Source organism: Anser brachyrhynchus (genome assembly GCF_964034855.1).
Source record: "Anser brachyrhynchus genome assembly, chromosome: 3".
In the NCBI taxonomy this organism is placed as follows: Eukaryota; Metazoa; Chordata; class Aves; order Anseriformes; family Anatidae; genus Anser; species Anser brachyrhynchus.
This window is the reverse complement of record NC_137696.1, coordinates 93,783,964-93,796,702: the sequence shown is the minus strand read 5'-3', so window position 1 is coordinate 93,796,702 and position 12,739 is coordinate 93,783,964. Positions and strand designations below refer to the sequence as shown.

The 12,739-nt window shown below is 44.1% G+C and overlaps 1 protein-coding gene across 1 annotated transcript in view; it reads left to right on the top strand.

The window, feature by feature from the left end:
* The window catches only part of CD109 (CD109 molecule), an 82,408-nt gene that overhangs the window by 6,198 nt on the left and 63,471 nt on the right, over positions 1–12,739 (top strand). The window contains exon 3 of the mRNA XM_080585968.1: positions 10,845–10,873. Within this exon, the coding sequence (XP_080442094.1) occupies positions 10,845–10,873 (29 nt within the window). The remainder of the gene's footprint in view (positions 1–10,844; positions 10,874–12,739) is intronic.

The window sequence follows — 12,739 nt, the reverse complement described above, 5'->3', positions numbered from 1 at the left end:
TATGTGTTTGCCTGAAGTCATTCTGGTCACCACATCCTTCACTGATACCCAGCCAAGGACAGTGAGGCAGACCAAGTGCTGCAGACTGTTTCATGGGAACTTGGGAACGAAACGGGATGGAATAACTTGGCCATAGCAGGAATGATGGCAGTGGGGCATTTCTTTACAGAGAAGTGAACAGTAACGTGTTAGTGTGGGATTGACCATTGCTTGTGTGAGCTGAAAGGGCTTTACAGCTTTTAGGAAAGGGAGCAAAACAAAACAAAACAAAACAACCAAACAAAACCCACAAAGTAAAGGCTGTGAATTTGGAAAGAAAGGAAAGTGATGCCAATAAACAATGGAATTTGGGAGGAGAGGTAGGAGAAATCTCTTGAGGGGTTCATATTAAAGGGATGTGTGCACATTACCCTAACACAGCAAAAGGATTAGAAATAGAGTAACTAAACACAATCTTCCTACTGACCAAAAAATAGCAGAAAAAAAGGGAAGAAAGTGTGTATAAACTGAAAATGAGATCAGATTACAAAGGCGGAGCATAACTGAGTCGCATGGGTAAGAAGGGACAAAATGGGAAAGGTCAAACCATGAATAGGAAAGAAAGTGAAGGGTAATAAGGCAGGATTTTTAAATACTGTGTTAGGAAGATTGGCAGAGTGTGGCTTGTTCCTGGCTGAGATGAGCAGGGCACTGTTCGGTGATGCTGAGAGGCAGATACACGTTCAGTCTTCGCTAAGAGGATCAGCTTAGCCAGCCAGCCCATAACACAACGGGCTGCAGTGCACAAGGGCGAGGAAGTAAGGCAGCAAAAGGGACAAACAGGTCAAAGAGCACTTTGGTGAAGTAGGCATTTAGGCCCAATACAACTGTCTGCAGGATGGGGCCATATCTTGACTTTAGAAAGGTTTTTGACACTGTGTGGTGTGACATTTTGGTAAAACGGCTGGGGGAAGCAGGGACAGCATAGAGCTCTGAAAACATGCATTTGTGTCTGATTGAAAAATAATACTGGCAAAGCAGGTCTAAGTGGTTCGCTCTCAAAGTGGAATTAGGTTGGCTTGGAACTGCACTGTTCAATAATAGTGATACAGGTGACAAAAGGAGGAATGCTTCTTAAGCTGGTGAGGGGGTGGCAGGGGTGCTGGGAAGCAGGATTATACGTCAAACTCATTTTGACAATTTGGGAAGTGATGAGTGGAAGAACTAGAATGTGGTTCAGTAGGGCAACTATAGTGTTCTGTTCTTGCTGAGGAGTAAAAGAGTGAGAGCCTACTGATAGGGCAGCAGCAGTCCTGCAGAAGGGGAGTGTGTATGGGGGGTGGTTTGAAGGGACACGTAGGTGAAAGCTTTCAAGTAATACTGTGGTGCTCAAAAAAAGAAGGCAAGAACTGTACTAAAATGTATAACAGAAATGTTTTCTGTAAGCTATGAGAAAGTATTTTAGTAATCTTCACAGCTCTAATTAGTCACCCTGGGGAATGCTGTGTGGTTTTGGGTGCTCTTAAAGGAGGTACATGAAACAACTGGAGAAATGTTAGGGGAGAGCTGAGAAGATCAGAGATCTCTCAAGGAGACGAGCTCAAAGCATACTGAAGAAGGTGGGCCTTCACACGAGGTGGAAGTAAATTGTGGAGCTCCATGTCCCAGGTGTTGTGGATGGAAAATGTGATTGCACAGATTCATGAGACAAAAGTCGATCAAGGGCTGGTCTGGTATAAAGATATTCATTTTGGCTTTTCAGGTCCTGAGCCTCAAATTACATAGGCTGGCAGAGTACCCAAGGAAGGGTCATCATGTGCTTGTGGTTTTTATTCTTTTCAGATGTCTGTCCTTGTTCATTGATGGAGAATGGACTTTGAGCTAAATAAACTTCTGATTTGACCCTTGGGAGTCTCTTTCATGTTCTGGAAAATGTTTGAGGAGAGATTGGAGTGTCCTACGCATCTGGTTATTAGCCTTCAGGTAGATAGAAGGTAGCCTTAAAGAGAAAGGGGTGGGAGCTGAGAGTAGGTCTTAAAATGGGGCTAGGGCGATGTCCTTAGTGTCTAAGCAGAAAAAAAAAAAACAAGCTGAAGTGCTGAGGAGTATAGAAACACCTGCAGAAGTAGGAAACAGTTGGGAAGTTCATGGGTTGTACACAGGTGACTTCTCTTTTCAAATGACTCTTGACTGCACTGGCAGTGGTGCTGGATCCCATGCTGTCCTTGGCTACTTGCTCGTGAAGGCAGAGGTGAGATCCTGCCTGCAGAGTTTGAATAGCTCCTGGGAAGAGATGACGCTGGTTCATCCAGATTTACTGCAGTCCAAATAAGTATTTGCACAGAAAATGTGGCCAGAGTGACTGACCCCTTATCCCCAACTTCTCCAGTTTCCTGGAGGTGCAGCTGTGAGGCCCAGCTGTTTGTTTTAAAGGGTAAGGGAATTGTATTGCCTTCATTTATCGATGAAAGAAGTCTCTGGTAATATTTTTATATATCTAAATAATTTCGTGGTCTCAGAAAAATGATGTGGGTTTGTCCTCACAGACTCTGAATGCCTTCCAGAAAATGGAAGAAAACCAATGTAAAAACAAACGCTCTTCTTTCACTGCCTCTTAGAGGAAGCTTAAATAGTACTTGAGTGTTTTCTTTTTCACTGAATGAGTTTGAAAGGTGACCTGACTTTGAAATTTTACTCCAGTTGCAGCAATTAATGGCACGAGGGTGGTAGTAATACCACCAAGCCTCTGGCGTAGACAGGCTTGGCCACAGTTTGTCCTGTTATGATTTCCCTCTGTTTTAAATCAGAGTAAGGACTGCAGCTGTTCTAAATTGCAGCAATAGTGGCTTTGTGTTTATTATCCATTGTGGTGTCCATGAAATAATGATGTCCAACAGTGCCTTGAAAGCTGGGCATGCAGACGCCCTTGTGTTTGCATATTTGTGTATAATTGCCAAGGGAAGAGTAAATGAATGAGATTAATTTCCCATTTAGTTGCGTAAAGGCTTGGGTCTGAGATTAATCTGAACTGGCTGCGTGGTTTCATAGACTGGATCTGACATCAACAAAGCTTCCTCTGTAATATTCAAAACTTGTCTTCCTGACTAACAGCTGTAAATAGATAATACCTGGGAATAAAGTTGTTTGGACGTGGTCGGCAGCGACAGGCTCAGATACGGAGCGTGCGTGACAAAAAGTCTGTGGATGGCTCTTACAGGCTCGTCTCAAGGAGTTGGAAGGAGCCTGTACTTGTGTTTCAGTGCCTGGGATGGTAGCTGCTGGGTAGCTGTAAGAAGCCCTTTCACTAAAGAGATGATTTAGTTTTAGAAATATGAAGCTGTTCCCTTTTCCTACCCAGCATGCAGCATTTCAGATAAACCGCAGAGGGTTTTAAATATTGTGTTCTTGCAACTGGCCTCTCTCTGACCACTCGGCTGAAAGTGATAATAATAGTAGCATCTACAGAGTTGGCTGTTTTACTTCAGAAAACTGAGCAGAGAGTTAAATATCTGAATTAGGCCCTAAGTCTAGAAAGAAATGAGGAGGACCTCTCCGTCTGTCCTGAATGTCTGTCCTGATGTCCACCAGCAATCCATAATGCATCTGTATGAGTGCGGTGTTGTACCTCCATCTAATGTCTGGCCCAAATTTAGCCATAATTTAACAGCAGTGGCTCAGTCTGTGTGTTTTGGGCTGCTTGCGTAACTAACCAGTGATAATTTTGGTGCTAATTCAGGGTAATAGATGAGGTGTGTAACACGTTTAAGGAAACCTGCAAACACAACAGGTTTGTAGGCCGTCTTTTATGAACTAAAAATATTTTTCACTCCCTGGACAGTTTAGCCCTCGGTATTTATACTTCCTTCTTTTTTCCTTTTTGGAAACCTCAAAAATAGTATATATTTCAGATCGGAAGAAAAATTTGGAAGGACATCGAAGAACATTATTTTTTATTTCTCTGATGTTAAAATGATTTTTTTTTTTTAAATAAACTCCTTGGGAGAAAAAAATTCCATTTACCACTGTAAAGAAACTGCTTTTCTGTAAATGTTTCCTAAGCTTGGGTATGTGAACACAGCTGCCAGAAGAAAGCCATGACATCATTTAGTAAATCAGTGCGGAGTGGTTCCAGTTATATTCCTGCATTCCCTGGCAGGACTAAGAAGAAACGAGGATGTAGGTAGAAAAGGTTAAGTGAAAAGTCTGTTTGCAGCGATAGATACCTGCTAAATAAGCTAGGATGTAAAGACCGGAATTTGTGTAAACGAGTTGCTGGCTTAACTGCTGTTGTGCTCATTTATATTGGCACGAGTTGTAGTTGATTATGCCAAGTCATAAAGTCACTTTTCTGGAACCTCGATCCTTTTTTGGGAGTGGAAGCTGAAACGGGAGTGTTTATGTCCGTATAGATGTAACTGGGGCCAGGCTGTGTGGCGGAGAGTAGATCGGGAGATCTGTAGGGCACATAAACTCAGACCGCAACCTCTGGCAGGTGATTCAGGGGAAACGCCACGTAGTGCTGAGATTATTTGGAACAAATCACTGAGAACATACATCTGTTATCTTTTGAAAAACCTCTCTGAAGGAACACTTACATCTAGGCCCAGTGCTGGTACAGCCAGCTCAAGAACAGGTAGCATAAGTTTTTTGGGTTTTGATCGGGCCAATCAGATGGGAAGGATGTAAGATGCTGTTGTTTGTGGGGATCAAAGATGATCTAGTCCAAACCGCCTGACCACTTCAGAGCTAACCAGAAGTTAAAGCATATTACTGAGGGTATTGTGAAATGTCTCCTGAAAACTGAGAGGCACGGGGCATCAACCACCTCATTAGGAAGCCTGTTCCAGTTTCTGACCCATCCTCATGGTAAAGAAACTTTTCCTAATGTCCAGTCTGAAACTCCCCTGGTGTGACTTTGTGCCATTTCCTCGTGTTCTACCTATCTGCTTTGCTAAAAGGACTATTAGACCTCTAAAAATGTTATGTTGGCTACATATGTTAAAAAGATGATTTCATTTCCCACTGCCATCCATGCTGGTGACATCTCACTACATCTCACTACCCTGCAGCCTTTAGTTCTTCTTCTGCTGGATTGTCCTAAATGCCAAGGGCTTTGAGGAAAAGGAGGCTGGACAATGTGGGTGTTGTTTCCGTAGTATTTGCATATAAATACTTCAGTGCAGTATTTATTGAATGAATATACCACAAGTTTCAGGAATTCTATGTGTCAAGTGATTTTATAGAATCACAGAATCATTAAGGTAGGAAAAGACCTCCAAGATCATCTGATCCAGTTGTCCCCGTACCACCAATGTCACCCACTAAACCATGTCCCTAAGCACCACGTCCAACCTTTCCTTGAACAGCCCCAGGTATGGTGACACCACCACCTCCCTGGGCAACCCGTTCCAATGCCTGAATGCTCCTTCTGAGAAGAAATGTCTCCTCATTTCCAACCTGAACCTCCCCTGGCATAACTGGCATTCCCTCTAGTCCTGTCACTGGTTATCTGCAAGAAGAGGCCAACCCCCAGCTCCCCACACCTTCCTTTCAGGTAAGTGTAGAGAGCAATAAGGTCTCCCCTGAGCCTCCTCTTCTCCAGACTAAACAACCCCAGTTCCCTCAGCCGCTCCTCACAGGACTTGTGCTCCAGGCCCTTCACCAGCTCCGTAGCCATTTTGTGAGTGATGAGGAAGGACACCTTTTCTTGAAATGTCATATGACCCCCCTCCCCCTTCTTTCCTCAAGATTAGTCTGGAATGGACCACTGAATTTTTCCTGCCTCCCTCTTCATCTAGGGCATGGCTCCCACCTGGGAGTTGTCTTCAGCAAAGCCCACGCAGCAGCAGGGACCCGTGCTTGCTTCAAGTCTTTCTTTCCATGGCATGTGGCAGCAATGCCAGTTAGGGCTCTGCTACAGAGAGCAGAGGTGGGGAGCCAGGAGGAGGTGTCCTCTTCTCTGTGGTGCTTGGTGCAGGTGGAGTAATCGTTGTGGGCTCCTTGCTAAGCCTACTGCACCTGGAGTTAGCCACCTGCAATTGCTGGGAGCTGCATTTAATGCCTGAAGTCAGCCCTCACAGGGATGTGCTGAAGGAGGGAGATAACTGTCCCTGTTTGAGGTACGGTGGACCCGACTGCTGCTGTGTGTAACTCACATGGAGGCACTACATGTTGCATGTGGGTTCGAGTGTCCAGCTGCATGGTGGCAGGGGTTCCAGCAGGGCAAAGCTGCCTGCTGGCGGTTGGGCCGTGGTTAGCTCCTAAAGGGATGGGAATGCTGTACCGTTAAATATAACTGTAATTCATCGAGCGGATGGAAAAATGTGGTGCGTTTCAGCAATTCAGCAGTGACATAAAGGAAATGTTTTGCCTGCTGCTCTCGTTTGAGGATGTCTGTAGCCACCTCTGGGTGCAGCTGAGTGGAGCTGCAGGAGGTGGCTCAGAAGCTCTGAGAACATGGGAAAATCTTGCAGGACAGGGAGACTCGCTACAACACCAAAGAGTTCCCGATCTGCCAAGGCTGCTCAGTTCCTAACAAAATAATTACGTAGTGGCATGAACTGGGAGATTACCTAATGCCCCAGAGCCTGTTTTATGATTTTTCACTGGCTGGGAATGAGACAATGCTCTGGGCTTTATCATGGGAGCCAGGCAGCTCCCTAACGCTGCTTTCTTCAGGAGGTAAATGCTTTCTGAGTTGCACAGAGGGGAAGGGGCTGTGATTTAACTCTCCCTCCTCCCCGGCTGCTTCCCCATCTACATCATGGCTGTACCTTAGTTGTTATCACGAGATGGATGCCATCTGGTTAGAAAGTTGCCAAGTGCCTTCTCTGTTCAAGGTCAGGTTGCTTTGCACGCTGCGCGATGCTGCGCGGAGCAATGAGCACAGCGCTCTGCCCTTGCAGCACGTGTGTGCTAGTGTGTGCACATTGGTGCAGGTGGCAGTGGAAACAGAAGCCCAGAGGTGTGCACTGTGGCATGAATATCAGATCTGTATTCGGTGCCTCACAAAGTACTGAAGCCACTGCTATAGCCACGGCTATAGTTGTGTTGGATAGATTAAAGCTTGTGTAGCAGTACCTGACCATGTGCATACCTGCTCAGACATGTTGTAAGTAAAGCTAAGTTCCTCTCTTGTTGATAACTGATTATCAGTAGCATCAAAGATTATGTTGTTGTCTTCTTTCTTTTTTTTTCTGGTATCACAATGTCCCGGGTTGTGGTTGTACAAAACTCAGCTTTAGCACAGCATTATTCATGTAGAGGGATGGGAAATTGAGAAGTGTTAGTCACGCTCTTGTTATACAACTGAGAAAAAGTTCAGGAGGTAGCTTTATACCATCTCTATTATTTCTAGTTATCCTGCATCCAGCCTCCTTTACCAGTGAAATACCATACTCCCTTCAGAAAGGTCACCAACTGCTGACCAATGCCCAGACTGTCCCCAAGCAGCGGTCCCCCCAACCCGGCCAGACCCCCCATATTAATTGTTCAGCGTGATGCCATATCGTATGGGACAACCCTTTGGCCAGTTTGGGTCAACTGTCCTGGGTCTGTCCCCTCCCAGCTCCTGCTGCACCCCCAGCCTGCTCGCTGGCAGGACAGAGCGAGAAGCTGAAAAGTCCTTGGCTTAGTGTAAGCACTGCTCTGCAACAATTAAAACATCAGTGTGTTATCGACACCATTCTCACCCTAAATCCAAAACGCAGCACCACACCAGCCACTAGGAGGAAAATTAACTCTATCCTAGCTGAAACCAGGACACTGGTTAACTAATTCTCATGAGTTAGGATGACACAGGCTTCCTTTAGGTGAAATGTTGTGCCTTCTTAATAGGCACAGAGTTCTTTGGGTAGGTGTTGGGAATAAATGTGTTATTAGGTGAGTGGGATTTACATTACCTGCACATTGGGTATTCTGCAGCACTGTGCAATTCCTCTTCTGCAGCTAGTGGCTCTTCAGCAGCCCCATGTGCCAAGCAAGCTTAGCTGTGTCTGGGGCTCCTTGCCTTTGTGCGGTGGGCCAGAGTGCCCGCTCTGCTTGCTGGTGGGAAAAAACGTGTGTATTTTGCCTGAGACTCCCGGCTGGAAAACCTGGAAGGCCAGTGGGGTTGCTGAGAGTCAACAACTGCATGGGCTGCTTCTCGAGTGAAGAGGACAGAGGGATGGTAGGAAAAAACTGTGGCTTCAACAGTAACATGCTGTGGAAAGAGCCGTGTCGCTTAGGGCCAGATGCCATCCATCCTTGTTAAACCGTTGGATACCAGAATAAAGTACTAAAGTGCGCTACCCACAAACATCATTTGCAGGATGTGAGTCATTTGGTTTAACCCAGGATGTAATTTGGCTAGATGGTACATGCTGAGTGGGACTTTTCCTTTAGCACTCTGACAGCAGCAGGAACATACTGCTTTCAGACCATCTAGACTTCATTCTACTTGCCACTGTCAGAGGAATGGCTTTTTTTTTTTAATTAACATTTATTGGAGTTAAAATGTCAAATAATTGCTTCATCTTTGAATGCTTTTATGTTCACGATAAAAATAGGTGTCAGTCTCTCTCTTCATAGGAGTTATAAAAAGGTGTAACTGAGTGGAAATTCCGAAGCAGTTCTGGTGGATACCCATGAAAAGCAAATCCTGCAGGGGCTGCAGTACCCATTTAAATTTTATGGCACTAGTTAGAAAATTGTTAAAGTATGTCTGTGCCTTTAAAACGGTCAAATATGGCTGAATAATAGTGGCTGTAGATTTTATCAGCCACGAGGTGCCACTCTTTTCCAACCTCAGCCAAAAAAGCCTGTAAAGCGCTGGTAATGTTGAGATATGAGAGGTAGTGATACTGAGAGGCAACACCATTAAAATCAGCAAAAGAAAGCACATTACACAATTGAAATAAAAGCTGTGGCACTTAACGGCTCCAGGATGTTATGTTATCTAGGATCTTAACAGCACATTTATTTGGATTGTGAGAAAATTTGAGGCCACATTATCTGAAGTAGTTAAATTTTTAAGTTATATTAACCCATGCACGTTAATATGCTAGTTACTTGTTCCCAAGGTGCTGTAATGGAGCGAGGATGGTTAATTCTTTGTGCTCTGTTGCTTAAGGGTGGTAAATACTGTGCAGGGTTTTGTAAATTTTGACCTTGATCTGATCTGCAGAATCAACAGAAAATAATAACTCGGGTGGAATAGAAGCCTGAATAGATAGCAAAGGTGTTTCAGTGTATGTGAATGTAAAGGGAAAAGTTCAAGTGGAGAGCACGGACGTCTGCTCCCACCAAACAGGGAAGTGCTATTGCTGTAGGACTGCTCTGGAGTCGATCCTTTTCAAGGCTAAATTGCACATCTTCTGTCAACCATGCAGAGAGGAAAGGGGCAGAAGGGATGTATCTGGCGAAGAGGAGGCTGAGGGCCAGAGCCCAGTGAAGAAGCAGCTTTAGTTGCTGTAGAGGTAGTGGCTCAGCATGGACAAACTGTCACACTGGCTTTCTTTTGTTTTGGCCTTCCCTTCCCTTCCCCTCCTTTCTCCATAGCACTGAAAACACCAGGGAGGTCATTACCTCTAGAGGGAATGCCCAGGATTAAGGAATTTTTCACTGTTTGCCTTTCATTAGTAGCATGCAGTTTAAAGTATTTTTAAAATTAATTTTATTTTTATTTTTCCTTCTGGAAAAGTTGTCTTGATAAAAATGACTATGAAAAGTAGTCAGCTACTTAACTGAAGAAGAGATTAATACAAAATACCCCAGGTTTCTCTTACATGTGAAGGAGCTGCAGAGTCAGCTTCTTTGCAGGAGCAGAGGTATGCTTTGGTCCTGGACCAGCCGTACCCGAGAGGGGATTTGTTTTCAAGGAGAGCGATGCCAAACCATATCTTCTTTGTTCAGGTAGCTCTCAGCTGGGACTCTGTTGGCACCTGCAGACCATTATTTAAGCGGAGCATTGCATTTCAGTTTTTCAGGGCTGTGCTGTTCTGTCTGGTCCTTTTAGCAGTTTTGGGACAGTAGTGATAGGGAGCTGCTAAATCCAGCAGGCTAGCAGGGGCTCTGTGCCCCAGGTCCAGCCAGAAGTGGGGCTGAGCACATGTTCCCAGTAGGCACACAGACACAGGGGTACGTGTATGTGGTGCGTACATCCAGCAGCTGGTCGCGCAGACCAACACAGGCACGCTCAGCATTCAGGCAAACAGCCCCAGTCACCTTACCTCTGGCTGATCAGGCTGAAGGATTCTGGTTAGTGGGAATATATATACCCGACCACAGTATGGATCTCTGCAGTAGCAGGGCATAAAGAGTCTGTCCAGTAGCTGGCACTGGATCGTGGTCTCCCCAGTTCCTGGTATCTGGGCGTGTGAAACCCCCTGGCCACAGCCTCGCTCCAGTCGCTGGTGCTTGGACCCCTTTGCACACAAAAGCACACACGTGTGCGCTCACTGTGAATCCCACCAGCAAACTGGTCTTCGAAGCCCAGTCTATCCCAGTAGCTGATCCCGGATCCTCGCTTCCCCCAGTTGCTTCCCGCACAGAGAATGAGAAATGTACACCCACATGTACAATGCTGACCAGCGCAGCAGTTGCTCCAGGGTATTTATTTTACAGTTTTCTTTCCAGGTGTTGTTTGGCAGCAGTCAGCTGTGTGCTGGCAAGCCCATTGCACCAGTTCATGTTGGTTTACTGGGCTGTCTGCGTGTACCAGGCCCTGGAGGAACCGCATCAAGGGGGTTCTGTTGTCCAATGGGTATTACGGGCAGTGGGGGAACAGGGGAAGAACACTGCTCTGCTAATTAACCTGATAACATGGACGTTTTGTTCGTTTTTATAAGCTTTGTGACACTGTCGTATTTCTTTTTCTTTTCATTTAGATTCCTTTGGGACTCTTGTTCTTCCAGTAGTAAGTATTTCTTTCCTTCCCTCCTAAGAAAAATGTTGACTGCCTGTGACTTTTCAGCAGCTAATGTTGATGAGATGATGTATTTTATATGTGATCTTGGCCATTTTCACTTTCTCAGATGAATGTATTTGCTGACCAATAAGCCAAGGAGTTTTCAAATTAAGTGCTCTGCAGCTTGTTACAAGTAATTACAGGATATGTGAGCTGACTTCCAGCATCAGCACAAACTGTCATAAAACTTGAGCCCAGAACTTGGCTTTGTATGTTTTCTTTTCTTCCTACTGGCTGATACCTACATCCCTACTTCAGACACACTGTGAAGGCTAATTAGAGCTGAATAATTGTGCAAAGTAATAACTGAGAAATAGTAAATTTTATGTAAAAACATCACCTGTATTCATACACTCTCATCTTAAGGATTTGTAAATGCACCTCCAGTGAAAGTACATAATTAATTAGTCAACAGGAATGTATAATACAGTTGTTTATTGAGCAGGAATTGTCAATTTATAGTCGTGGATGCTTATCTTGAAAATCTGATCTAAAGAATTCGGTACTTCTGTCAGGATTTTTTTTTTAATCAAATTCTTCATTTTTTTAACACCTTTAAGAATCCCTAAATCCAGTGGTTTTAGATTCTGATCTCAAATAAATTTTATATCTGATGAAATAATCTTGAAGTATTTGATAGATGTGTAATCAGTGATGACGAGCATGTCAACATTATGAAGACTACTGGATTGAAACCTATCTGTGCAAACCATAAATTAGGTGGCATAGATAATTCAGTTAAAAACAAAACAAAACAGGTTAAATTAGCAAATTCCTTAATATAATTTGCTCAGTCTTAATGCATCCTTATGTTTCAACAGTCTTCTACAAAACTGAATTCTGTAATCACCTTAATGGTAGTAAGAGACAGATGCTGTGATTACCAAACTGAAAAATTTTTAGAACACTTCAAGCGTGCAATAAATAAAATAGGGAACCATGTACTGAGCTCAATCTAAATTTGCCAACTTGCCTTACCACAGCCCTAAGGAAACAATACATTCCTTGAGGCCCCTTTCCATGTTTCTTGAATGCTTGGGATGTGTCGTAGGGGTGGGAGAGGAGTGGTCAGGCACAGTTTGGACCTAACCTGTGGTGTTTTTTTTTGTTCATGTAGTTAGGGTAGACTTATGTACTGCCCGGTGCGTACTTGGCTGGTAGCACAAGGTGGGTAATGAGTAGCTGGTTTCAGCTGTCATATTTTCCAGAGGAGACAGTAGCTTCCTTGTCTAGGTGCTCGTGAGGGTGGCTGGTGTGGTCAGGAGAAGTGCTTGAGATGGCCTTTTTCTCTCTCGTGTTAGGAGTGCCAAAACAAGGATAGTAATACCATTCAGTTGAGGGGTGTATCAGCGAAGATAAAATGTTTTCACGGTAAGTTCCTAATAGGTGCTGTTAAAAGCTGCCTTGCTCATATTTGTATTGAGAAGTGCCCTTTTAGAGAAGGAATTGATGGAACTGAAGTAAATTGTTAGCATTATTTTAGCACTGACCTTCCAGAAACTTTGTGTCAATTCAGTTTTCATTAACATGGATATGTGCACCAGAATTTGGGTTTCGTTACTGCTCAGACATCCTGATGCACTGCCATGGCAGTGTAAACTTTTATTGTCTCTGTCTTTTACATCAAGAAAGATAAAACGGGCAATTTTGTCACCAAGTTACAGAGAGGAAAGATCTTTTGCAATATAAAAACTAGTATATATAAAATAAGATACTATACAAAGTATCAAGGAATTAAAAATCAGGGGAACAGCCCATGTTGCTTTGTTCACGATAGGAAAAAGCTACAGAAAAATAAATGAGATCTGTAAATGG